General features: G+C 39.9%; 2 protein-coding genes across 5 annotated transcripts in view; one reads left to right on the top strand and one right to left on the bottom strand.

Annotated features, from left to right (window-relative positions):
• CEP76 (centrosomal protein 76) overlaps positions 1–10,104 on the bottom strand; it is a 24,621-nt gene extending 14,517 nt beyond the window's left edge. Inside the window, exons 1-7 of one of the 3 annotated variants that reach the window (XM_081263258.1) lie at positions 9,730–10,104; positions 8,288–8,443; positions 7,278–7,353; positions 6,290–6,514; positions 4,604–4,789; positions 2,724–2,821; positions 571–699 (exon numbers count right to left, since the gene is read on the bottom strand). In XM_081263258.1, the coding sequence (XP_081119384.1) occupies positions 571–699; positions 2,724–2,821; positions 4,604–4,789; positions 6,290–6,514; positions 7,278–7,353; positions 8,288–8,443; positions 9,730–9,891 (1,032 nt within the window). In that variant the 5' untranslated portion in view covers positions 9,892–10,104. Of the gene's footprint in view, positions 1–570; positions 700–2,723; positions 2,822–4,603; positions 4,790–6,289; positions 6,515–7,277; positions 7,354–8,287; positions 8,444–8,964; positions 9,099–9,729 lie in introns of those variants that run through there. The other 2 variants (XM_081263260.1, XM_081263259.1) reach the window with 2 other exon arrangements.
• On the top strand, positions 9,279–26,855 carry PSMG2 (proteasome assembly chaperone 2). 2 transcript variants are annotated; one of them, XM_081263262.1, is made up of 7 exons: positions 9,279–9,555; positions 12,228–12,395; positions 16,610–16,668; positions 20,176–20,294; positions 21,141–21,314; positions 25,717–25,837; positions 26,565–26,855. In XM_081263262.1, the coding sequence occupies exons 2-7, from the start codon at positions 12,287–12,289 to the stop codon at positions 26,655–26,657; spliced, it is 675 nt and encodes a 224-aa protein (XP_081119388.1). In that variant the 5' UTR covers positions 9,279–9,555; positions 12,228–12,286; the 3' UTR covers positions 26,658–26,855. The 2 variants fall into 2 exon arrangements, with proteins under 2 accessions (XP_081119388.1, XP_081119387.1); XM_081263261.1 differs by having other exon boundaries at positions 12,224–12,395.

Below are 26,855 nucleotides of genomic sequence, written 5' to 3'. Positions count from 1 at the left end.
ATGATCATAGGGTAAACAACTGACACTCTACTGTGTTGCTAAGCTGTGATACACAGTATGTTAGATGTATTAAATTTTCAACTTCTGATGGCTTTATTTTATTCAGGATGTAATCCTAATTGTAAGCCAAGAAGCATTTGTTGTTGGAATTCTGCAGCTGAACATCAGTAGTCACTAAGTTAGAGATCTTGATTATACAGAATTATTGCATGAGACTTTTAAAAAACCCTAACAAAAATAATTTATGTCCAGAGCCTCTTTTCTACACACAAGAGCTGCACTTACAGAAATCACAGAGTCCAAGTGGTGAATTATCTAACTTCTAAGTATCATGAATGGGTTTATTCCAGGTTAAATAAAACAGATTTTCATCTACTTAAAAATTAAATAAAGTCAGAAAGGGTTTTAAGAGCCTAAAAAAAATTGAAAGCAAAATAAAACAAAGATTGTGTTATGCCACTCACCTACAAAGTCAGCATTGCATTTTATAAAAGCAAATTAAATAAACTTACATATACAATACTAACTACCATATGTAGAAAAGAAACTTTTCTGATATAATTTACAAACCTGTGCAAAAATTTTCACCAGCCGTGAGTTGTGTGAGGGTCGAATTTGCAAATATTCTCTCCACCACTGCTTGGCATACACAAGAAATAATCGCTCTTTCTCTGCAGTTTTCTGACGTTCCAAAGCAAGCTTAAAATTTAAAAGAAAAATATATTTTTTTAAATTTCTACTCCATCTCCTTGATTACCACAATACATATCTATTTCCCATTACCATATTTGCAAGAGCCTGCATACTTCCTTGTTTCTATGACTAGCCATATTATTTGGTCTCCACGACATAGTCAAGTGATCTTTCTTTCTTCCAAGACAGAAAATTGTAAACAATAAATCATATTGTCACTTCCTTGTTTAAAACACTTCAGTAATTTTCTAACACACTCTAGAGTACTTGCATGGGCTTCCAAACTCTGGTATCCACCTCATTTTCTTCTCTTGCCCCATCCACATGGGGCCCTTGATTCTGTTCAGGGACTTCTGCTTTAAGCTACTGTTCCCCCTGCCTGGAATGTTCTGGCCTGGTATGCTGCTCTTGCCATCTGGACCTTTTTCCCTCTCCTAATCACTTGACCTAAATCAGACTCCTAGTATCCACTCTACTGCACACTTCACCCCATGAAACTTTTCCACCTAACACCTTCTACTATCCGGTACTTTGTTTATGGGCTCATTTTTACTGTTTGTCTTCTCACCAGAATCTAGGCTCCAAAAACACTTCAGCATCTAGAAAAGTGTCTGGCCCTTTTTAATATCTGTTTAAGATCAATAAATATTTCTGACTTGAAAATTTTAATATAATCTTAAAGAAAAGTCTGGAAAGTTAGAAAAAATATATGAAATAAGAAAATAAACTTAGGCTACAGTCATTAAAAAACAAACACGAGAGCAAAAACATGAGAAATGTTTATAAAACAATGTTAAACACTAGAACTGTTGGGACTGGGGATATAGCTCAGTGGTAGAAGTCTATACGACCTGCCTGACGCCTAAGGTTCGATTCCTAGTATGCGTGCACGTAGGCAAACGCATGCAAACACCAAACCCATTTATTTGTCAACATAATAAACAAAAGAAAAAAGTAAAACCCAAATGTTTACTTCCTTATGTATCATATAAACTTACAAAAAACATAATTAAAACATACATAATGTATGTATATGTACACATTTCTATTCATTTACAAGTAACATCAGGTCAGTTCCCACTAAGTGTTATGTAATATATAATTCAGATGCCAGATTAAAGGGCGATGAGAGTTCAGAACTAAGAAACTGTTTCAGGAAAGCAGAGTAGGACACTGTTTACCTGGGGGAGAAGGGTTAGCACTGTAAAACTAAGAAAGCAAAAACATAACAAACCCCAAAAAGCTCAGTGATAGAGCACTTGCCTAGCATGTACAAGGCTTTGGGTTTGATCCCCAGCATTGCAAAAAATAATAGTAAAAATAAAAATCCCCCCCCAAAAGATAAATAAAACTAAGTCACCAGAACACTATAAATAGAACAATACAAAGGGGCATGACTGAGTAAAAGCATAATTTCAGGACCAAAGTATGCAGTCCAGGAGAAATCATGCCAAAAGGCGGCAGATGATCATAACCTGCAAAGTAAGGACAGGGTGGCACACCCCCCTGAAGGGGTGGAGAAACCTACTAATCTCAAGACATAAGAAGAAAGCAGCAGAGATCTGAGATCTGAAAGGGTTTTAAGAGCCTAATAAAAAATTAAAAGCAAAATAAAACAAAGATTGTGTTATGCCACTCACCTACTCAATAAAAGAGATTTACAAAGTCAGCATTGCATTTTATAAAAGAGATCTGACAGCAGAGTTTGGGAAGAAAGCCTTTTCAAACTTTCCAGAAGCAAGTGCTGAGTACAGAGCAGAAACTGCATGACACCAATCTCTCAATAAAAGTCTACAAAATGAACAAACCACACCCACTGAGGCTACTCCTTTATATCGTTTCAAACATCCATTACATTTCCCAAAATATACCACAGATTTCCCTAGAAAGTAATCTTTGTCATTTTCTTTCTCAATTCTTTTATTAACCTTTGAGTACTAATTTAAAAATGCATGGCAATTTCCAAAAAGGGAGTACTTTCTAGGATCAACAGAATAAAAACAAATATACCAGGAGAAACTAGGAATTACCTGTGTGTTCACCACTTCTTGAGATAATGTCTGATTGAGTGGTGGATACATTTCAAGTTTTATATTTAAAATTCCCACAGAAACTTTTGATTCTGTGCCTATAAAGATAAATAAAGATTTAGAACTTCACAAGTTTCAATACTATGTATAGTCAATCAAAGTGTAACCAAAATAACTTAGCTTGGTGTTTTCCACTTAAATGGAATAAATATTAATATTCACATAAAAAATGAACCTTTTTTTAACACAAAAATGTTTAACAAAACATTTATCTAGTTATAAGGAGATCAACTATTTTCTTGGCTTTCTAATAAATTTTAAGATTTTTCTGATCTAATGAATTCAGGATTCTTAATTTTTTACCTTTATTAAATGCATTTTACCAACCAGACTTACATTAAATACAAAGTCAATGCAATACCTCATTCTGTCTCCAAGAAAAAAAAAAAAAGAATTTTTTGTGTGTCATAGAGAAATTCTCATTTATCCTTATTATCACATCACATAGGAATACAAATTTTCAATCCATGTCTAGATTTAAAGAATTAGAAAACAAATGTACTTCATAACCAAAGTATTTAATATTGCTTCAGGAAATCAATATGCTTGTTTCCAGGTCATTACTATGATTATCATGTTAGGCCTATTTTTGAAGACAAATAACTGGGAATTTTTATTTTAATAAATTTCCTACGTAAAAAACACATTTTTTTCTTCTACTTTTTATTTAATGAAATATATATTCTAGGTCTGGTTTAAAATCCAAATCATTACTAAAGCTATGCTGTCCAGTGGTCAGGTTTAACTCTTGTGAAGAAGTGTCAATATGAAATTCCATTCTATGTCAGGCAAAAAACATTGGTAGGTTTTAGATTTTTGGGTTTTCCATTTTATTAGCAAAAAATAATGTTACATAACAGGCAATATGCAAGATTCCAAGGAAACAATGATAAATAAGACAGGCATGAACTTTGCCCTGAAGGACAACAACTATTCATTAATATTTATACTGAGCAAGTAGTTATTACCTCCTTCCAAGTCTCACTATGTCTACTGTAAAATGCTGAGAAAAAAATCTACTCCATATATATATTTTTTATATTTATATTTTAGTTGTAGTTGGACACAATACCTTAATTAATTAATTAATTAATTTTTCATGTGGTGCTGAGGGGCAAACCCAGGGCCTCACAAGTGCTAGGCCAGCACTCTACCACTGAGCCACAATCCCAGCCCTACTCCATATTCTTTAGGAGTCACTGGTACTGACTAGATGCACTGTATTCCAGGATATGCTAAAGAGGAATAAGCTTTTTGCACATGTATATTTGTGCATGCCAAAAATCTTATGCTTCTTTATAGTCTCACTTATTTAAGCAAATGAAAATAAATTAAAAACCTTCAAAATTTCTATATTCATTTTCCAGAAAAACATTTTTCTTAAGACAAGGCCAGCCTCATCAGTGCTATACTGGTATTATTTGTCAAAAAGTTCCCAAAGATCACAACTGGAATGCTAATGAAATTCCATTTAAGCCAACATAGTGGCACACATCTGTAATCCCAGTGGCTCAAGAGGCTAAAGCAAGAGGATTCCAAGTTGGAGACCGCCTCCTCAGCAACTTCACAAGGCCCTAGGCAACTCAGTGAGACTCTTGTCTCTAAATAAAAAAAATATTTTAAAAAGGGCTGGGGATATAGCTTAGTGTTTAGGCACCTCTAGGTTCAATCCCGAGTACAAAAAAAAAAGAAAAAAGAAAAAAAGAAAGAAACTCTACAGGCTTCCTTCCCTCTTGGCTTATAAGGAAGGCATCTTTAAAATAGAGGTATAAATGTTTTTACCAACTGTGCCTACAAAAAGGTAAGAGTGACACTCATACCTACACCCATAAGCTCCACAGTCAGACTGGTTACTCCATTTTCTGAACCCAAAACTGATCGCCATTCCAGAAAATAGGATGCTACTAAGGTGGTCTCACCAAATATGTCAGTTTTGATTAGCACCATATGAATTGGATCACTTATTGATAACATTGTTGTTGAATCAGCCATTCTAGTTCCATCACCTAGCAACATAAATCAGAAAAAAAAAATCAAGTTACATATTCATTTAGGCCAATATAAAAGAAAACTTACTGAAAATTATACTAAGCTAATACAAAACCAAATAGAATAACTTTGTATGTCTTGGAAAGCATGCCAAAGGCTGGGAATAAAAACAGTTTTATCACTAACTTCTGAGAGGATGGCAGAATTGTGATGAGTCATTTAGTTACTTAATACATAGTCAGTTCTTTCTGACCCATAAACAATGAATTTGTTCTTTATTTATATGCTAATATGATAAAATGCCATTAAATAACATCACTTTCAAACTACCTTTACCCTTCTTTTTTTTTTTTTTAAAAAAAAAGAGAGTGAGAGAGGAGAGAGAGACTTTTTAATATTTAGTTTTTAGTTCTCAGCGGACACAACATCTTTGTTGGTATGTGGTGCCGAGGATCGAACCCAGGCCGCACGCATGCCAGGCAAGCACGCTACCGCTTGAGCCACATCCCCAGCCCCCTTTACCCTTCTTCAAAAAAAAATTTTTTTTAATTATCTTCACAGCAAGAATCTTACTCTTTCTTTTTTTGGGGGGGTACTGGAGATTGAACCCAGGGGCACTTTACCAATAAGCTATATCCCCAGTCCCTTTATTATTTTGAGACAGGATCTAGATAAGTTGCTGAGACTGGCTTTGAATCTGCAATCTTTCACATCAGCCTTCGAGTCTGTGATTACAGCATGCACCACTGTGCTGAGCTACCTTGCTCTTCAACCTCCTGATATACCACTGCATTATCTACAGAAAACTCAAAGATGTAAAGCCTTGGATCTAGCAATTTATCTCATTAACTGCCTTATTAAGTAACATTGTTTATAAGGAAAAACAATTTATGAATGCATTATCAATCTTAAAATCTAAACTTATGAAGGCATAATTCTATAACTTTGCTTATTTTATAAATACAAACAACCAAAGTGTTTAAAATGCCTTTATAGGCCATGCATGGTGGCACACACATGTAATCCCAGCAGCTCAGGAGACTGAGGCAGGAGGGTCCCAAGTTCAAAGCCAGCATCTGCAATTTAATGGGGCCCTAACCAACTTAGGAACACCCTGTCTCAAATAATACATAAAAAAGGGCTGGAGATGATCCCTATTACCTACCTTCCCCTCAAAAAACAACAAAAACAGCAATATGAGAAAAGAGAGATTCATCCATTAAAAAAATCTCTCCTTACCAAGTGTGGTGGCACATGCCTGTAATCCCAGCATCTCAGGAGGCTGAGGCAGGAGGATCACAAATTTAAAGCCAGCCTCAGTAATTTAATGAGACCCTATCTCTAAATAAAAATATTAAAAAAGGCCTAGGGATGTGGCTCAGTGGTTGAACCCTCTTGGGTTCAATCCCTAGCACAAAAACAAAACAAACAAATAAAAAAACTTATAGGGAAAGTTATAGTTTTCTGCAATAAAACCTGACAAGATTTATTCAATTGAATGTATTTCCCATCCTTACCTAAGCTTTCTCTGTGTACTTCAAGTAGAAAGCCATCATGAAAATCCGGTTCACAGGCACATGGAACAGGTTTAGAACGAAAACGTTGGTTCCGATAATGTAAACATAAAGTAAAAGTTGAACAAACTTGTCCAGGTAAAGGCTCAGGTTCTTGAAGATGTTCCAAGAAAGCTTTTCCACCCAAAACCTGAAGGTAAAGATACCTCCGTGTTGGATCAATATTAGCTGTAAAGTGTAGCAATATATATGAGGAAACTGCCAAATAACTTAGACTGTGATCAAGACATTAGGAAACAATAACTTGACTGAAATAAAACCAAAGACTAAAAAAGAGAGCAACAAATTTACTATGGAGCAGATCATTTACACTCTGGGACGAAAAGATACATAAAACATATCCTTTTCTGAGTTTATATCCTGGCTACTTTCTCCTAGCTGGAAAGGAGTTAACAGTCAAGGTTTTCTGTACCTTGCTTTTTTAGTTGCTTATACAACATTCCTCTACCCCATAAACCAACTCAGACAGTTATCAACTTAGCAAGTGTTTTGTCAAATAATTATATTACTGTTAGAAAAGCAAAGTTGTACTGTTTTTATAAAATCATACTAAAACACAAGAAACTAGAGTTTCTTGTTTCATGTCCTCATGTTTCATGTGCTACATATGAAATGATACACTACATACAAAATGAAATCCAAATTTAGACAAACTAACCATCAAATTTTAAGTGTTTCATTTTTTAAAAAAACATTTTTATTTGCTTTTCTGTGTCTCAGTCTTTTTAAATATTTTTTTTTAGTTGTAAATGGACACAGTATCTTTATTTATTTTTATGTGGTGCTGAGGATCAAACCCAGTGCCTCACACATGGGAGGCGGGCATTCTACCACTGAGCTACACCCCCAGCCCTAAGGGCTTCACTTTGAAAAATAAATACTGATTTTTTTCTATCAAACACTATAGTAATGTTAAAAAACATGTACATACTTTTTTTTAATGTTGATTGTTTATCAAAACCAACAGGTTGTTTTGGAGAGGAAGGAAGTTCTTGATCAACATTTTCCTAAAAAGACAGAGAAAAAAAATCAAAACAAATTAGAAAACAAAAATCATAGTTAGGTAAGAACATGCCAAGCACTGAAATCAAAAGCAGTTAGGATAATAACCTTTCAAAAATAAAAAAAAATAAACCACTTTATTTTCCTAGCATAATGAAAATAAATACCTATAAATATCTGCATAAAAGACAGCAAAACTGGTTATTCCTAAAGTCTAAATTGTCTTACCATTCACAGAATGTGACAAAACAAATCCTTAACACCTAACACAAGGTTAAACTTTCTCTAAACCTTATATAACATTGGCTTAAGATTCCACCATGAACTGGTTTTAATATGACATTCATATAGCAGTAGCTTTTACTAGGTCAATTTTTTAATAAATGGGTTCCATAAGCCTCAAAAACCAAAAAAGGATGCAGTATGAACAGACTTAATTCCCTGATGTATTATTAAGTTCATTCTATTTTTACATTATATTACCCAGGTATTGAGGTCACAGTTTCTCATTACTGTCTCATTTTCAAAAGAGGGCCTACTTACTAATATACCAAGAGGCTATCACTCAGTTTTGACCTATATGTATGAAAAGATTTGAGAGCTCTTATTGAGTCAAGTATTTTCTTTAAAAAGTTCCTAAGCGTATTTTCTTTAAAATAGTTTAACCTAAAATGTTATAAAACAACCCTAGAAAGCATATGTAGTTCAGATTACTGATCTAAAAGAATACAAAATTCTGCTATGCACAGAAAGAAATATGGTAACTCAAATTTCACTGATACAAAATACTATTTGCCATACTGAACGCTGAAACGAGGCTATTAGTAGGCACAATGACCTTAAAGTGACTTCAATCAATCAGGAGAGGCACCCAATACAGACCGAAGTGTTATGCACCATCAATATATTGTCAAACTTTCCCCCTAAAATTTAACTCACAGTAACAAAATTAAGTTCTTTCATCACATCATCAATGATTCCTCGACGTCTAAGGGCTTTTATCAAATCTTCGGTCGACAAATGTTGCTGATCCGGTGCCAATTCTTCCCGTATGGTCTCAGCAAGGACTTCTCTTATTCTGCCATGGACATCCATCTACGCAGAAAATTCGAATTGTAACTCACATCATCACAAAGCAGTTAAAACTTGCTTCTCCGGTTTGCGGCTTCCTAAACTATCAGTAAACGTACAGCTCTGACCGCAACTGAACGAGAAAAGGAGACTTTTTGAAAGAACTCTTCGAGCACGCCTTCCAGAAAGTGTCGCTGCAGTTCCCCCCCACCCCGTTCCCCTCCGCCACCTCCTGAGGGCCGGCGGCCCGGGTTCGCCCCACAGCCCCGCACCCGGAGGCCCGCAGGCCGGCAAGGCATCCGTGCCCGCCGCCCGGTCGGAGACGCAGCGCCAGGGCCGACCCAGACCGACCCAGGACCGGGCGAGGGTCACCAGACGCCGGCCCAGGCTCGGCCCGCGAGCGCAGGGCCACGCAGGCCATCCTCCGGAGCTGGGGAGGCGCGGGAAATGCGAGAGGACCTGCCCCAGGCTGGTCCGCGCCGGGGTCGGAGGGCGCCCCGGGGTCGCCCGACGGGACCCACCCGGCCGCCCCGCCGCCCCGGCACCTTGCTCAGCTGCTGGTGGATGAGCTGCTTCAGCTCCGACGCCTTCTCCGGAGGCAGCGACATGCTGGCGGCGGGCCCCGGAGCAACAGTGGCGGCTGCAGCACCAAGCGGCTCAGCCGCCCGCCTCGCGCGGGTCCCGAGGGGCGCGACGCCGCGTCTGGCTGACCCGGGGCTGGGCGGGAACCCGGCTGTCGCGGCGCCGCCGCCAACTGTTTTCAAACGGCGCCGGGCCCGGGGCTGCCCGCCGCGCTGCCTGATCCTCTCTCGCCGCCCGCCCTCCCTCAGGGCCCGCCCCCGCCGCCGCGCCTGGCCAGGGCTCCTACGGCGAGGCCCACCGCCTGTCTACCCCCGGCCGCCTCTTTGCGCGCCGCGCGCCGGCAGGAGGCTGGACAGCCTCTCAGGACCCGGCGCCAGGGGACTCGAAGGACCCCGGTCGCGTCGCGCGGGACCCCAGGGATCTGCGAGGCCCCGCGCCTTCCTGAGGCCTCGTTCTCTCGCGACCGCGCGCAGCCTCCGTGCCCGCCCGCCGCGGTCATGTTTGTTCCCTGCGGGGATTGGGTGCCTGACCTGACGGGCTTCACCCTGCTGATGGTAAGTGTGCGCGCGCGCGGATTGCGGCCCCCCGGAGCGACCCCACCCGGGGGCCCCGCGGGGCCGCGGCAGGGCGAAGGCGCGCGTCTTTATTTCAGTGGTTGAGACCGAAATAATATTGGGGAGGTGGTCGCGGAGGGCGTCGGTCGCGCGGGGCGGCGGTCGGGAGCCAACCTTTGTTCGCGCTGGGAACCGACGTTCGCGGGCCGTCTTTGTTGCCCTCGAAACGTAACAGGCCTGCGAGCGACAGTCGGGGACCGCGCACCGCGGGCCGCGCATCCCTGCAGTGTGTCCGCAAAACACGTGCTTTAGGTCGCTCCTCGGCCAGCACCTCATCGTTAGAACCACTGTTAGGTAACAAGAGAGCTGTCAGGCGCCAATGCCAAGTTCTGTTCCTCCTAGAGCTGCCGTATTCCGGTTTCGGTGAACGTTCTACTTGGTGCTGCTGATGTTAGATGCTGTCCTCAAAGAGTTTACTAGCTAGCTGGAAATCCTCACCAGTTAATACTGGGATCAGAGCTTGACAAGGAGAGAGAAAGGCCTTAGGTGATTGACAGGGAGAGGGACACAGGAGCTTGTTAAGAAAATCTGTGTAGGGCACGCTCAGCGGCTGGGGAGGCAGAGGCAGAAGGATCTCGAGTTCAGAGCCAGCCTCAGCAACAGGGAGACACTAAGCAACTCAGTGAGACCCTGTCTCTAAATAAAATACAAAAAGGAGCTGCAGATGGGCTCAGTGGATGAGTTCAATCTAAAAGTCAAGCTGTGTGGAGGGGCTGGGGCTGAGGCTCAGTGGTAGAGCGCTTTCCTAGCTTGACTGGGTTCGATTGTCAGCACCATATATAAATAAATATGATAAAGATACATTGACAACTAAAAAAAAATTTTTGAATAGCCATGTAGAGAAATTCGTGCCCAAAAGATGGGAGAGGGTGCATTTCTGAAAGATGGATGCTAAAAGCAGAGGTGCATAAGCATTGGGGACTGCAAAGAGTTTGGAATGAAACATTGAGAGAGAATAAGCTGGGGTCCCTGTGAACCCAGAATGTAGCACTGAAAAATGCACTTTTTGGAGTGGTGTAATGCTTGAAGTGACAATAGCTTTCTTTTATTCATAAAATATCAAACATGTTAAGGATTTGGTACCAACATGTAAGTTAGAGGGGTCACCTGGGCAAACAGTTATGGATGGGGTGGCGAAGAGGGAAGCTGTCCTGGGGTGAGTTCAGTAGGGAGAAGAGGAGGTAGAGATTGTAGGTATATGTGTAATGGGCTCACTTGATGCTTTGACTAGATCCCTTGGGGCTTTGAAATTTACATGTTTTGTTCTTTTTTCCAACCTTCTTCTTGACCCTCCTCCCTGATCTTTTCCCTAACCTTCTCCTTCCTGACCTTCTCCCTTATCTTCTTTTCCCTAACCTTCTCCCTGATCTTCTCCTTCCTGATCTCTCTTCCTAAGCCATCAAAGCAATAAACCTTCTTTTTCCCTTTTCTCAAAACCAGGTCTTTGTTATTGGATTGGCATCTGGGACAAAGAACCAGCTTTCAGCAACATATGTATGCATTCATTCAAAGATAAAGTTCCCACTTATGTGTAGTAGACAACTCTTGGAGAATTTGGGCTATGAAAGGCAACAGAAATGAGGTGGGAGGGAGAGGAGTATATGGAATAAGGGAAGACTTTTTAGAATGGAAGATTTACAACATGTGTACATGCTCATGGGAACAGTAGTGAGGAAAAGAAGGGTGATACAGATGAGTCCAACCAAAGTAGCAGAATCTTCGAGAAGGGAATTATATGTAGTAGATGACCAGGAGTTTGGTAGACAACAGCTATGAGAAGTAAGAGAAAACTTAGGTAAGAACATTGAAGGTCAAAAAAAAAGGCAATTGCTGGAAGAATGCAAAGGAGGAACTCATTAAAGAGGTATTTTGAAGATAAATCAATAAAAATTGTCATATATTAGGTTGATGAGGGGAAAGGAAGACATTTCCTAGATAAGGTAGTCAAGAGAAGATGTTCTTTTGTAAAATACAAATATGAGAACAAGTTTGAGCAAAAGTTGGTTTAATACACGTGGAATGGGAATTGCCTGTGATATAACCCTGTAGATATGTCCAGTAGACTCTGGAGCCCAAAAACTTGTCATGTGATGTAGGTTGGCCGTTTGAAGTTACGGGAGAGTGTGTGTGTTTAATGTGAAAAGATCATGCCAACCTCAGGAAGTGGATAGAAAGGAGACCAACAAAGCAAATGGAAAGAAGCCCAAGAGATTTCTTTTATAGATCCTTTACAGACTTTATACTTGCTTTCCAGCTTCCTTGAGTATTGTTTTCCCAGGTTTCTCTATGACTGTCCTTTACCACTTTAAGATAGTGACTCATCACTTGAAGTGAAGCCTGGATCGCCCTATTTAAAATTGCATCCAACTACATATAAACCTGCTCCCATATACTTTGCTCTTTATTTTTATTACAGGTGAACTACTCCCTCACTGGAATGGAAGTTCCACAAGAGCAGGAACTTAGTTTGTTTTACTACATGAAAGAGTCAGTATCTAGCTATGCACCTGAACATATATGCATTCCGAACAGTCAATTATTATCTTCTGTCTAAACTGTTTGAAGTGCTCCTAATTTTGATGACTTATTGAAAATGTCTTTTTTTCAGCCAGCAGTATCTGTTGGAAATGTTGGACAGCTTGCAATAGATCTGATCATTTCTACATTGAACATGCGTAAAATTGGCTACTTCTATACCGATTGCCTGGTGCCAATAGTTGGGAACAATCCATATGCAACTGAAGAAGACAATTCAACAGAGCTCAGTACAAATGCTGAAGGTATGTCTTTGGCATGTTCTGTTATGTTACCAAAAGCTCGGTTCTTATCCCCAATGCCAATCCAATAATGAGGACACAGTTTTGAGAAAAAGGAGTTTAATTGCTTTGCAACAAAGGAGAATCACAGGGGACTCCTGTCCCAGAGGCTGTGAGGCTGTGAATCTCCCCATCAGCAAGAACAGGGGTTTGTTTTTTGTTGTTGTTGTTGTTGTTGTTTGGTACCAGGGATTGAATTTAGGAGCACCCAACCACTGAGCCACATCCTCAGACCTACTTTGTATTTTATTTAGAGACAGGGTCTCATTGAGTTGCTTAGCACCTCACTTTTGCTGAGGCTGTCTTTGAACTTGGGATCCTCCTGCCTCTGCCTCCCAAGCCACTGGGATAAGAGGCTGTGCCACTGGCTAACAGTGGGTTTTAAAGAGGTGATGCAAAGGCTACTAAAGTCATGGACTTCTGTGTTGAGTTGTGATTCACTTGTTAATTTGGGAGATAGTCATTTCTGAGATCTTCTGGTACCACCCAAAGTCTGGATTACTTCTTTCCTATCTGGGTGAGTACTCAAGGACTGATAAATCTGCCTAAAATGGGGAAGAAAGGTAATACTGTTTTCCCTGAGATTGGGGCAGAAGAGAGATTAGGGAGGAGTGGGGAGAGGAAGAGAAACATGTCTTTTTTTTTTTTTTTTTTTTTTTTTTTTTTTAAGAGAGAGAGAGAGAATTTTAATATTTATCCTTTAGTTTTCGGTGGACACAACATCTTTGTATGTGGTGCTGGGGATCGAACCCGGGTCGCACGCATGCCAGGCGAGCACGCTACCACTTGAGCCACATCCCCAGCCCAGAAACATGTCTTTTTAAAAATAAGTCACAGAGGTAGAGCAGCAAGGGCAATTTTCAAAGCATAAAGTGGACACTGTAACAGCTCCACCACAGTGTGGAGTTCTTCCTTAGTATAAACACAGAAGGTCCTGGCTTAGTATTTTCAATCCTACCCCAGACAGAGCTCTCTCTTAGTATGCTTGCCGGTGGTTGGTCAGCATGCTTATCTCTCCCACCTGATGGAGTTCCTTTAAATCAGAAAGGACTGACCTGGGCACAGAAGCCACACCTGTGGTCCCAGCCACTCACAGTGCTGAGGCTGGTGTGTCACCTGGAGCCTGTGGCTGGCCTGGATCACAGGATAAGACTTCTTGACAAGAGGCCTGGGTCACACAACAAGACTTCCTCCCACATGACTTCTCAAAAAGAAGAAAAGAGGGGCTGGGGATGTGGCTCAAGCGGTAGTGTGCTGGCCTGGCATGCGTGCGGCCCGGGTTCGATCCTCAGCACCACATACAAACAAAGATGTTGTGTCTGCCGAGAACTAAAAAATAAATATTAAAAAATTCTCTCTCTCTCTCTCAAAAAAAAAAAAAAAGAAGAAGAAGAAAAGAAAAGCAGTGTAATGGAAACTCCGATGAAGATTATGAAAGTGTGTTGTTGCTTGTGGTCTGGGTAGCCTTTCAGAGTTCTACTTTTTTCAACTCAGATCTTTTTCCTTTTGTCCTGTTTTATTTTCTGTTCTTAGTGGCATATGTAACCATTGCTAGTATTATAGATAGAGGAAAAGAAATTCCAGTAGGCTCAGTGCAATGCTTAATAGTGCTGCTTCAACTAAACCTTGTATTTATCCCCTCAAATGTTTTAGAATTCATGGTAGTACAGTATAGATAAGTCTCAGAGATTGAGTTGTTCAGTGCTCCTGATATGTAAGTTTTAATACCATAAGACCATAATTCTTCATAGGCCTATCGTGTACCTAAAACGACATTAGCACTGTTCAAAAAATTGATTTTTTTTATTTTTATTTATTTATTTTTTTTAGAGAGAGTGTGAGACAGAGGGAAAGAGAGAGATTTTTTTTTTAATATTTATTTTTAGTTTTCGGCAGACACAACATCTTTGTATGTGGTGCTGAGGATTGAACCTGGGCCACACGCATCCCAGGCGTGCACGCTACTGCTTGAGCCACATCCCCAGCCCCCAAAAATTAATTTTTAAATATTTTCCTATGCATAATCTGTATTGATTTGCCTCAAAATGTCACATAAAGTTTATTTCTCCAAACCAGGATCCGTGCTGATTGTTGTGCCCTTGAAACACTTTTACTCTAGAGTAGTCCTTTTCTCTTCACAATACCAATTTGTTTCCTTGTGCTCTCTTTTGGCTTCTTCCTCTAGCCCCCTGTATTTTCTGAACCTGGAACTAGGTCTGTTGTCTTGATTTGCTACGAGATAATATTTTTGGCCAGAATACATAATAGGTGGTATTGTTTTCATATTATGTCATGTCAGGGGCGGCGGGGAGTACTAGGAAACAGGATCTAATAACAGAAAAGAATTTCATGATTTATTAATGGAGAGTATGAGACTTGCTGTTATTGAAAATGGTATATCTTGTGCTCTAAGTCTTACCCTCCATCCCTATAGATAATGCTTTTTGTACCCAGATCTGTTAATTTGGACTGCTGTAGGATATTTGGACAGAGACACAAGACACCAAGGCTGTCAGCAGGAAGCAGTTGTATTCAGTGCCAGCACTGGCTCAGCAGATTATCATCCAAAGGCTGAGCCCCTAGCGTAGGGTTGCATACATAGCCTTATATATTTTTGTTAGTTTTCTTTTACATACCATTTCTTTATGTTCCACATGAGGTAGTATACCTTTCTGATTAGGCATTCTACTTCTGTACTACAGAGTAACAACAGTGTTGCAGCTGAGCTATGGTAGGCTCCAACTGATGCAGATGGCTCCCTGTTATCTTTTTCTGTGCTGAGAAAATCTCTACCACAGGATTAAAGGGGTATGTCACAGATCAGAGGCCTGAGTGGCCTGTGCCTTAGTCCTTTTTCCCTGAATTTATTCCCGTTTCATTAATTCCTAAACTTCCTGTTCTAGTCCCTTTGGCCTGAGTGTAGTGGTATTTAATAGTCTTCTGAGTGTGGTATAACCCCTAGTCACACCAATCACAGATGACAGTCCCCCAGAAACTTGTAACAGAAGAGACCTGACCCACCAAAGGATATGCCCAAACTAGGTTATTTGTAATCCATTTATAGTAATCAAAAACTTACCCCTTAGACAGGCGTGGTGGCGCACGCCTATGATCCCTGAGACTTGGGAGGCCTAGGCAGGAGGATTGAGAGTTCAAAGCCAGCCTCAAGAACTTAGTGAGGCCAAAAGCAACTCATTCAGACCCTGTCTCTAAATAAAATATTAAAACGGACCAGGTATGTGGCTCAGTGGTTAAGTGCCCCTGGTTCAATTCCTGGTACCAAAAACTGACTCCTTGCCACAGTGGCCTCTTCCTCTGGATTGAGTGACTCTGTTCTGCCCTCGGTTCATACAAGAACTTCTCATTCACAGAGGTAAGGTTGGACAAGGGGCCTTTAGCCTCTCTAAAGCTGGCTTCTTGTGGAATCTGGTGAGAGCTATGAATCCTTTTCCCAGAAAAAATACACACATGCTGACTCACAGAAATTTTTTTGTTATGTTTTTATTATTTTTGTTGTTCTTTTAAAAACTTCAAAAGAACACAAACTTCTATCTAGTTCTTCTGTTAATCCTTGTGAATATTACTGTTCTCAGGAGAGAAGAGGGAGGAATATCAGACAAAAAAGTGTAGCTTTCTTATCATAATACCAGAAATTTCCAGGGAAATACTTCTCTGATTTAGGAGATATGACTCTCTGTTAACTAGGCTGGCCCCAAACTCGAGGGTTCAAGCTGTCCTCCTGCTCAGCCTCTGCAGTAATTAGAACTACAGGAATGTCCACCATGCCCAAGTTAACTTATGAATATGTTCCATAGAATAAAGCTCACTGGCACACATTTTGAGTTACTTCTAAAATGTTTTATTTTAACCAATTAATATAGTACATATATTCTATATTTTAGTTACTGAAAATACTTAGATGTAAAAGCTATTATATTATTCAAATTTTATTTTTTATCATTAATAATTCCAACATTTAGGCCTGGGGTTGTGGCTTAATGGTAGAGTGCTTGCCTACCATGTGTGAGGCACTAGGTTCGATTCTCTACACTGCATATAAATAAATGAAATATAAAGGTCCATCAACAACTATAAATATATATATTTTAAAAATTTTCAACTTTCAGAATCCTTCATTTTAACTATTGTATGATTTCAGTTTCTTCTTTTCCTTGTAGTATATTCATTGCCTTCAAAGAAGCTTGTGGCTCTTCAGTTAAGATCCATTTTTATCAAGGTTGGTATGTTATATTCACTTCTTAAGTTTATTAAATTAAAATGTAATGAGGGGGCTGGGGATGTGGCTCAAGCGGTAGCGCGCCCGCCTGGCATGCGTGCGTCCCGGGTTCGATCCTCAGCACCACATACCAACAAAGATGTTGTGTCCGCCGAGAACTAAAAAATAAATATTAAAAAAAAAATTCTCTCTCTCCTCTCACACTCTGTCTTTAAAAAAAAAAATGTAATGAGAAAATATCGAGTCGGTATCATTAAGAATTCAAAGTAGGGAGGGGGTGTTGGGATGGGAAGGACGATGGAATGAGATGGGCATCATTATGCTATATACACACATGTATGATTACACTACCTGTGTGACTCTGCACCATGTTCAGCCAGAGAAAGAAGTTGTGCTCCATTTGTATGCAATGTGTCGAAATGCATTCTAATGTCATGTATAACTAATTAGAACCAATTAAAAAATAAAATTTAAAAAAATTAAGTATCTGTTAAAGTACCTATGTATCAAAATTATGCTCTGAATCCAACTTACTCCTCCAATGCCACCGCCTATGCTACCACTCAGCCTGAACCACTCCTCATCTCTTAAGCCCATTTTCACTCTTGCCCACTCCCTACCATGAACCTTTTCATAGTCTTTTAACAGCAACATTAATGATCCTTTAAACCAAGTCAAATCATATCAGTGCTCTCTTTAGAACCCTCCTGTGGCTTCCTACCTCCTCACAGTGAATTCATAACCCTTTACCAAGCCTTCAAGTTTCTGATCTGGTACCTACTGGCCACATGTAGCTATTTATTCGTTCATTTATTTATTGGCAGTGCTGGGGATTGAACCAAGCCTCCTGTGTGCTAAGCAGGGGCTGTACCACACTAAGCTCTACTCTCATTGCCCCTACCATGTAGCTATTTAAATGTTAATTCATTGATTTAAAGTAAATAAAGTTAAACACTGGGTTCCTGGGTCAGTAACCACATTTCAAGTTGTCTGTAAGCACACGTGTAAAGAGTGTTACCACGCTCAAAGAGTCCTGTGGGACAGCTACTGTATTTTATATGCAGGCTCTGACCTGCAGCCTCCATAGCTGCCTGGTTGTTCTTCAGACACTTGTCCTTCATGCCCAGCTCAGAATCCTGCTGCTGATTCTCTGCCTGGAATGCTTTTCCCCTACAAAGCCAAATGGCTCGCTGCCTTATTGCTTAAATGTTGCCTCATCAGAAAAGCTGTCCCTTACCATCTTCTGTCTCCTTTTTCTGTATTTATGTTCTTCAGAAATTATCACTTCCTGGCATAACATGTTTATTATCTTCCTAAGAAGAAGTGAGTTTCCTGAGAGAATTGACATTATGGTGCTCACTCTGAAATCCCCAGTACCTAGGACAGAGCTTTTCACACAGGGAAACTATCAATAGATATTTATTGAGTGGGTTATTTGAAATGACTTAAGGTATATGTGTTCAGGAGGTCAGAAATACAGGATTTTATTAAGGTTAACTGCATAGTACTTGTTTTAATTTTTTAATGAAGTATAACATACATTTTTACAAACCATAAATGTATAGCTTGATGAAATTTCAAGAGTAAAAACTCTGAAATTAGCCTCCAGATGAAGAAATAGAATATTGTCGATGGGTGTATAGTGGCGCGTGCCTGTAATCCCAGCAGCTCAGGAGGCTGAGGCAGGAGGATTGTAAGAGTTCAAAGCCAACCTCAGCAGAAGCAAGGCACTAAGCAACTCAATGAGACCCTGTCTCTAAATAAAAAACAAAATAGAGCTGGGGATGTGGCTCAGTGGTTGAGTACCCCTGAGATTCAGTCCCTGCTACCAAAAAAAAAAAAAAAAAGAGAGAGAAAGAATATTGTCAGCATTCCAAGGGCTGCCACAATGAGTCCTATATAGATGGTATCTCAGATTGTACGCTGTACTGTGTCTGGCTTTCTGCAGTCAACATTCCCCTTGTGCGGTTCATCCATGTTGTTGCAAGTAGCAGTAATTGGTTCTCACCTTCATGCGCTATTCTGATATATAAATAAACCATAGTGGTCCATTGCACTGTTGATGCTACATTCGGTTTTTCCATTTGAGGCTATCGTGAATAGTGTTGCTGTGACTTTATTAGTATTAGAATCACTCCTTTTTTTTTAACTTAACAATGCCATAAGGAAAATTGCTCACTGATTCTCTTCATAAACAGAGTCAGTTTAAAAATTAAGGTGGGCCATTCAGATACTTCTAAATGGGTTTTTAGTAGATGGAAATGATTTAAAAATAGCAAAAATTGCTGAGCATTGATTCTTTACTGATGCTATGCTAAGCACTTTATTATCCCTTTAATCCTCACAACAAGCTGAGGCAGGCACAAATATAATTTCATTGTTTTTCTAAGGAGGAAACTGAAGTCCAGAAAGGTTAAGGACTTTGCCTGAGATGCAGAGTCTGGAAAGGACCTATGTCCCACACCCAGGCAGCCTGACTTCAGAACCTGCCTCTCTTAACTACTATATTATGCTACTCTCTTCTTTCTAAAGTTAACCATTTTTACCTGTATTTTAAATTTAAGAATTCTCATAAAGTGAGTTTTTCCGCTAAAATTTATAATCCATATTCCAGATTCACCAACTTCACATCTTGTTGTCGAACCCACTTGATCTCTCTTTATGCATGTGAACACACAATGCGTAAACAGTGTCCTTCTACCAGGCAATCCAAACATAGGCTAGCAACATGGTATTGTCCCCCAAATGCTTCGGCACACAGCGTTCAAGAAGGACAGGGCTTATGTTATGGCCTAGTGGTAGGTGCTTGCCTAGTGTGTGTGAGGCCCTGGGTGCTCTAGCACTAGAAAAAAACAAAGTATAGTCAAGATCAAGGACATTCTCTCTCACAACCACATTGTCAATACCACATTCAGAGAATAAACATTTCAGGCCTTGTTCAGAAGTGTCATCCAGGGTATTCTGGTTTCCCCGCTTGTCCCCAAAATATCCTCCAGTTCTGGATCCAGTCGAGGTTAACATGTTACATTTCTCCATTACATCTTTTAAATTGGTGCCCCTCCGTGTACAGCTGGCCCCCTTCCTCTTCTTCCTAGTGTTGGCTTGTATGAGGACTTGAGGTCAGATGTTCAGCATTCTCAGTCACCTGATTGCTACCACCCAATCAGATTCCAGGCAGAAATTTTCTGGCAAGAACACTTCATAGATGACCATGTGATGATTATTACATAACAATAGATTTCTTAAGCAGAGAAATGAGACATTTTCCTTAGAAATATAGATTCCTTACAGTTAGTTTATTTTGTCATTGTAAAAATATATCAAATAGTTTACAGCTGTTTATCTTCCATTTTCAATTTAAAAACATTAAGTGGATCTGACAGTACTAATAATTTTAGTGTCTAAGTTATTTATTGTTGTCACATAAAGTGGATAATGTAGACGCTGTTCTTCTACCCTAAGATCTCACTTTCACATTGTCTGTTTATTCTCTCAATGTACACAAAGTATAAATCCAAGTCATTCTGTGAAAAGCTGCTCTCCTGGGTGCAAAGCAGTGGCTGTGCCAAAGTCGTCGTCCTTTCAAGTACTCATTCCTACCAGCGCAATGATCTCCAGCTGCGCAGGTGTGTTCTTGACTTCGTTATAGTATTTGGTATGGCCATTTTAGAGGAAGGTAAAAGAAAGATAAGAGATAAGGGGAGTGTAGTTAGTAGGTCCTCACAGTTAGGACTTTGGTGGAGAGCGAGCTTTGGAACCTTGCTCTTGGTATTTCCTTGGTAAAAACCCAGGGCCTTGTGCATGCTGGGCAAACCACACCAAGGCTATGTTAATCGCTAACTTTTGAGAGATTACATTGATGTTTCTATTTATTTTCAAAATGCACCCATTTGTATATGCAGAAATCCAGTTGCCTTTAAGTATAGTTGCCTAGCCTGTCAGAGTGTATTCTTTAATATATGACAGAGTATCCCAGAAAGAGGATATAAATGATATTTTGTCATTGTCACATAGTTAATAAGATATTATATAGAATACTCTTATATTCTGAATATTGACTTTTAGTTAATTTAGATCATAAATTTTATCATCTATACACCTGTAAAATCAGGGTGAAAAATATCAATAAGCCCATAGTTAAACTTTCAAAAGGAGCTAACTTCTAAGGTTCTCACCACAGACATTTCAGACCCCATTGCAGAAGGGAACATAGCAATAGAAAGTGGGTTTATTTTCACAGTGGCTTTCGTTGGTTGAAGTTTTCCTGTCTTTCACTCCCTCCTGGTATGTAAGCGTCAAGCCAGGTGATGTGTTCTGCCCGAGTTGCCCTTCCATCATCAGCTAACGCATAACTTGCCTTATGCAGTAGAACATGTGGAGACCAAGATGATATTGGTTAAAAACTGATAATATTCACCTTAGTATTCATGTTTGTAATTTTTGAAAAGGTGATTATATATGATTGTTTCTAGTACTCCCTTCCGGTACCTGCTTACACCTTCTGTGCAAAAAAATGTTCAAAGTAAAATACAGAGCCTTAACTGGCAAGAAATGGAAAAAAGTCCATGCATCCCTCAAATGGATGATTCTGAGTTTTGTGTCCGTGTTCCAGGAGGAGGGATCACAAAAACACTCTATGATGAAAGGTGAGTGTGTCTGTTTCTCACTTTACTTACAAGTTAAAGTTGTTTGGCATTGTGATTCACATCTGTAATCCAGCTCTGAGGAGGTTGAGGCTGGAGGATTACTTGGAGTCCAGGAATTGAGACCCTGTCTCCAAAAAAAATTTAAAGTAATTAGGAGTATATTGGATTTTTTTTTATTGGAACTTGAAAATGTATTTTGAAGGGTGGGGATGTGGCTCAAGCAGTAGTGCGCTGGCCTGGCATGCGTGCGGCCCGGTTCGATCCTCAGCACCACATACCAACAAAGATGTTGTGTCCACTGAAAACTGAAAAATAAATATTAAAATTCTCTCTCTCTCTTTAAAAAAAAATGTATTTAGAAAATAGGTGCTATGCTAGAGATCTTGCTTGTAGGGGAAAAATTTAAATTTGGTTATAAAAGACATGGTTCCTGAAAAGCCATATTTGGTGCTGTATTGGTGTGTGACATTTTAGGGATTCTGATTATTCCACATAGTTTCTCCAAACACTGTCTTTACATGGCAGTAAAATACACATAAACTTACCGTTTTCATTGCTTTTTAAGTGTACAGTTAAATGGCATTAAGTGTAATCTCACCACATGTCTCCATCGCCCTGCCCACTTCCAGAATTTCGTTTCCTAAATAGAAAATCTGTACACGTGAAATAATTTTTTATTTTTTTATTTCTGTAAAATTGCTAGTAATGTCCCCATTTTTTCATTTCTGAATTTGTTTTATTTCTTGTTAGTCTAAAGGTTTGTCAGTTTTGTTGATCTTTAAAAAGATCATTGATTTTCTGTTTCTATTCTTTTTCTTACCTGCATTGTAATCTCTTATTATTTTCTTCCTTATGCCAGCTTGCGTTTGCTTCTGTGTGTGTCTCTCTCTTCCTCTCTCCCTTCCCCCTCCCTTCCTCGCTCCCTCCTTCTCTCCCTTTCTCCTTTCTTCCCCCACAAGGTGTAAACTTATTTATTATTTGTAGAATTGCTGGGTTTTCTTGACAGTACTGTAGATCAAACCCAGAGCCTAGCACATAGTAGGCAAAAAAATAAAATAAAATAAAAAGCTCTACCACTGAGCTAAAACCCAGCCCTAATTTATGTTAGGACAGGGTCTTGTTAAGTTATCCATCTGGCCTCCAACTTGTTATGCTCCTGCCTCAGCCTCCTGAGAACCGGAATCATCAATGCTTGTTTTGTGGCAAAATATATGATCTATCCTGGAGAATGTACTATATGTATCTGAGAAAAAGTATTGCTGTTTTGTTGGGGAGGGGGGTAGTATATGATCATTAGAACTGATTTATAATATTGTCCAAGTCTTCTTTTTCCTTACTAATTTTGTGGCTAACTTTCTAGCCATTGTTGAATGTGGGGTAACCCAGTCTACTATTGTAGGATTATTTCTCCTTCATTTCTGTCACTGCCTCATACATTCTGAGACTGTTATTTTGCACTTAATATGGTTATGTTTGTTATGTGTTATTAATGAATGGACCCTTCCTAAGTGTAGAGTGACCTTAGTCTCTTGCAGTCTTTGATTTAGTCTGTTTGGTCTGATGTTGGAGTGGCCGCCCTTGCTCTTCTTTGTTTTGGTATGCAGAGCATCTTCCATCTTTTCACTGTAACCCTGTGGTGTGTCTAGCAGCCTGTGGTTGGATCCTATCTATGTACTTCTCCATTCTGCCAGTCTCTGCCTTTGGGTCGAGTCTCAGCCGTTCACATTGAGAGTCATTACTGGTGAGGAAGGACTTCAGCCATTTCAGCCTTGCTTTCTGTGTGCCTTGTTGTTTCTTGATTCTTCATTTCCTCTGTCACTGCCTCTTCTTGTCCTCCTTGCAGAAGTCTGCCTGGTTTCCAAGAGTCGATAGTTGTGTTACCTCCTCTCTGTGGTACTTGAGTCTTCACTAGTCATCTCTTGGACTTCTGTCTCTGGCCACAACAGTGTACTTGATAGCAGACTTGCTCTCCAGCAATAAAAAAACAGAAACCTGACAAAATAAACGAAACAACTGTTCCTCGGACATTACAGCACAGCCTGCACTGAGTCTCATCTCTGAGAGCAAACTTGAGGGGTCCCGCAGTTGCTCAACTTCGGCTGGCAGCACTTTCTGCACTGCCGGCCTGCAGGGGCCGCCCCAACAGAGCACAACCTCCTGCCAAGTTGAAGGAATCAGATGGGACTGGGGTGGCCCAGGGGACTGGAAATCCATGCAGACAACCAGAGAGCAGGGGGCTGCTTGCCAGAAGGGCCTGGGGTCTCCTTGGGTCTCTGCATTGTGCCATGTGTAAGTGAAACCCCATGAATAGTTGAAAGCTGCCCAAAAAGGTAGCCACAGTGCCCCGGAAATGTGAAAGCTAGATGTGCTCAGCGTAGACTGTCTGGAAAATGCAGCCTAATCTAAAGAAACCATGTTGTGATAGTCTTGTCACCCAGAAGTAACTCCACTAATTTTTTAACCCATTTTTTTACAAATTTCTTTATAGTTAATCAAATGTATGTATATGTGAGATAATACATTTCTGACATTTTTAACATTGGTTAGAGTTCATCCTATTCGAAGAATTTTCACAGTTTTAGTTTTTTAACAAATTTTTTATTAATTCATTACCAAACCATGTTCAGTACAATTAAGCATTAATTGTGGTAAAAGAATTTTTGAAATTGAAAAAAGTGCGTGAGATCATATGGTGTACAATTTTGAGTCCTTTTTTCTCCTTCAGTGATTATCTTGAGTATTTTCCAGTTTATTTACAATATACATATTTTGTTTTTCCTTATCAGAACAAATATTTATTCCCATCTCTGCAAAAGATAATATTGATTATTCGATAACATGGTGGTAACGGTGTGGCTGATCGGAGATCACACATTTAATCAGTAGAAGTACACTTGTACTTTAATAATTGGATATATCTTATGCTAGGTTTTAATGTCCTAGAGCGTAACAGAAATAGTTCTCTCCCATCTTCCTCTGTCAACAGAGGATCGTGTGGTGATATTAAAGCTGTTGTGCTGCCCTGGCAGAAGCTCTGTACGAGCTGGAACGCTTGCAGCACAATCAGGGAGGCTAGCCTTCTCTAAGCAGCCTTTGCTGAGGCCACTGGAGCAGAAGCACTTAGCAGCTAGAATTTTTTGAGTATCAAAATTCACAGTATTCCCTATAAAGATGGAAAGTTTCTAAGGGGCTTGAGAACTGCAGGGTGGAGTGGTATGAGTAGTGCTGACGACTTCTGCCTTTAGCTCTCGGAAGCCTGAGGTGCTGTGGTAAAACTCTCCTGGTGCCGTCCCCTGAATTCTGAACTCACAGAGTCTCCTGTCTTAGAACCCTGCTTAGGACCCCACTCTCTGTGGCTGTCAGTCACGCACTCTCAACTTTCAACATTACATTTTTCTCCTAGTTCTTAGTTTTAGGGTGCTTTTGCTTTTGTTGGTGAACTGGAAGCTTTGCATTGGTGTTCTGCCGTGTCACCCCTGGCTGGGGGCACTTACCATGATAGTAGGGAGGCTATTTGGGAGTCAGGAAGACTAGCCTCAGGTCCCCTCCTCTGCCACTTGCCAGATGGAAAAACGCAGAGCGGGTTAACTACACTTTCTGTTTCTCTGAACCTCTTGCCTCATGTTAGCTACTGACACTTGCATACTATAATCTGTATGTCACCTTTAAGCACATTGCCTCCATTACCTCCTTTAAACCTCACAGCAGCCTGTAAGTTGGGTTCTGATGTCCTTTCATAGATGAGGGAAATGAAATAATTTGACCCATGTATCTGGTCAGTGGAGAAAAAAAAAATCAGATCCTGGCGTTCTGTCCTTGTTCCCTCTAATTTTAAACTGATTCATTTAGAAAATGGAAATGATTACAGCTTCCTCAAGAAAGTGTTGAATCATAAACTACAGAAAGTGCCTGTTGGAACAGTCACCCAGTAGGTGCTGTCTCTGAGAAGTAGCAGGGAGTTTTCCTCTCTCGAGCCTTTCCACTCTCCAAGTTTGCCTTCACTGAGTTAGATTACCAAGAACAAAGGTGTTGTTTTGTGGTTTTTCTTTCAGTCTCTCTGCTGTGGTCCTTCTGAAAGTCACTGTCTTCCCAAGTAGGTCTGGGGAGTAGTTCAGAACAGAGCTCACATGTTATTGCCAAGCACAGCTGGGCTGTGCAAGGACAGATGTCCGTGCAGCTTTGGGGCAAGGCACAATCTCTACATTCCCTGGCTGGTTGTTCTAGGCTCCTGTTCCTGCCCCACACCTACAAGAGTATATGTGGGCCCCTGGGAGACAGTGATTTTATGGTATGGTATCTTTTCCTTATCTAAAACCTGGCAGGTTATCTTGCCTGTAATGCTAACACACTAGAATTATCTACAAGTGGAAGAATACTGAATTATTCTTTTTATTTCTTGTAGCTGTTCTAAAGAAATCCAAATGGTGGTTCTGCTGAAATTTGTTTCAGAGGGAGACAATATCCCAGATGCACTAGGTCTTGTGGAGTATCTTAATGAATGGCTTCACATAATCAAACCATGTGTAAGTCTTTCTACACCAGCAACCTCTGACTTGTCTGCTCTGTATTCATTAACTTGCATTTTATATTCTATGTAAGTAGATCAAATAAGTAAAAATTTATATTAAATATAGACATATCTCTATATAAAATTAAGTTTAAGCTGAACTTTTGAAAGTAAGATAGTTAACCAATCTATTTATAGTTGCTTCATTTTCCAGAAAGGAAAGCCCCAGATTCTATATTGAACTCATTATTCTTGTTATATTAATTAATCAGACACATCCATCTAGGAAGGTCTTCTGTGGAATTCAGGATTGTTTCAGAGAAGTTTCCGGAAAGTGTTGCCCTGTGAGCAGTGCTTCCTGTAGCGATTGCACGTCAAAATGAAGAACTTTCTGTATCCTGAAATATGAGCATGACAGCCCAGGGAAGGGGCAGCCATTAGCCTGCTTTATACTTTTTATTCTTGCTTTTTGCCAAGAAGAAAAATGATGCAATTACTTCTGTTGTTCAGAAATTCACAAACCCTTGATCTTTGTGAATTTCATTCTAGGTAGTAGACTATCTGCAGCCTTTCTAACATATCTTTAAGATTTGGAACTTGAAGGAATTTATCTGTATTTTTAAAAAGGTACAGAAACTTATTGCTTTATTTTTTCTAACAATGAAAACCATGTAAAAGAGGAACTGAAAAGGAGATTTGATGGTAAAATTGAAAGACTAAAGTATTTTGTTCTTCAATTACAGAGTGATAACCCTGCAACATCTGCCTTGCTGTGGAAAATTCCAAGTTCTTGGAGGTTACTCTTTGGCAGTGGTCTTCCCCCTGCACTGTTTTGATCTGTTTTTTGTTTTATACCTTATTTATATACTTATGCCAGCACAACTGTTATTTAACAGCTGTTAAATAATCTGTATAAAGAATGTGACTTTGCAAGGGTACATTAGAAAAAGGATGAGCAAAAGATCTTTGGCTGTACTTTTCATCACATGTAACAAATGTAAATTTCATGCAGTAAAATTTTATTTCCGGACTGA

Source organism: Spermophilus citellus (assembly GCF_964194105.1).
Source record: "Spermophilus citellus genome assembly, chromosome: 12".
Lineage (NCBI taxonomy): Eukaryota > Metazoa > Chordata > Mammalia > Rodentia > Sciuridae > Spermophilus > Spermophilus citellus.
The sequence above is the reverse complement of the archived record's forward strand: the minus strand, read 5'-3'. Positions and strand labels throughout refer to the sequence as shown.

Coding starts and splice junctions, on each gene's coding strand:
- PSMG2 (XM_081263261.1), top strand. CDS start 9,499: ATGTTTGTTCCCTGCGGGGATTGGGTGCCTGACCTGACGGGCTTCACC. Junction 12,396..16,609: donor GCTCAGTACAAATGCTGAAG/GTATGTCTTTGG, acceptor TTTTCCTTGTAG/TATATTCATTGCCTTCAAAG. Junction 21,315..25,716: donor AAAACACTCTATGATGAAAG/GTGAGTGTGTCT, acceptor TATTTCTTGTAG/CTGTTCTAAAGAAATCCAAA.